Genomic DNA, 683 nt, shown 5'->3' on the forward strand with positions numbered 1-683 from the left:
CGTTTCGGAGGGTCTCCCTCATCTTCTGTTGCATTTGCCTGGCAGATTCCCATTGAGACCCGACACACGCAGGACCCTGCGACGGAATGCTGATTCCTCGGAGCAAGTGGTCAAGCCCTTGCTTATAATAACTTCGTGCCTCTTCCTTCTGACCCCGTTCATCTGTATTCAGTCCTTTATTGATGAAAAGAAAGGCTTTCCTGTACTCTTCATTAATAGCTTTAATATTTTCATCTTCTTGCGTAACTGGATTCTGCTGTTGCTCCATTACTGCAAATTGGAATAAAAATTAGTAAGAGTATTCACCAATAAAGTCAAACAAAGTTTACCTTAGAATAAAACGCCTAATTGGTTTCTGATGACGACCATACTGCATGAATTACAGGAAGCTCCACAGTTGCTTGGTACCATGTTGTGGTTATGTTCTATTAACTTTCAGATTTAGAAAACGTGATTCCAGGATAGCAAGGACTTTATAATCATCACATCTAACTACCTCACAGATATACATTCCAGAAGTACATGGACATGCCCGATACGAAACTTTCCGTCTTAAAAAATACTAAGATCAGTAGCAGAGTAAAAAAAAAAAAAAAAAAAAAGTAAAAATCTAACTTTACTTTTGATAATATTTTCAGAAAAATCTCTAAGGTATTAAAAAATTCAGTTAACATTTTGTCTAT

General features: G+C 36.7%; 1 protein-coding gene across 1 annotated transcript in view; it reads right to left on the reverse strand.

The window, feature by feature from the left end:
- The window catches only part of SPG20 (spastic paraplegia 20 (Troyer syndrome)), an 11,000-nt gene extending 10,732 nt beyond the window's left edge, over positions 1–268 (reverse strand). Inside the window, 1 exon segment of the mRNA XM_009866428.1 lies at positions 1–268. This exon segment is cut by the window's left edge and continues 32 nt beyond it. Within this exon segment, the coding sequence (XP_009864730.1) occupies positions 1–268 (268 nt within the window).
- Between the last annotated feature and the right edge of the window lie 415 nt (positions 269–683).

The sequence above is a fragment of the Apaloderma vittatum genome, unplaced genomic scaffold, assembly GCF_000703405.1.
Source record: "Apaloderma vittatum isolate BGI_N311 unplaced genomic scaffold, ASM70340v1 scaffold37233, whole genome shotgun sequence".
Taxonomy (NCBI): Eukaryota; Metazoa; Chordata; class Aves; order Trogoniformes; family Trogonidae; genus Apaloderma; species Apaloderma vittatum.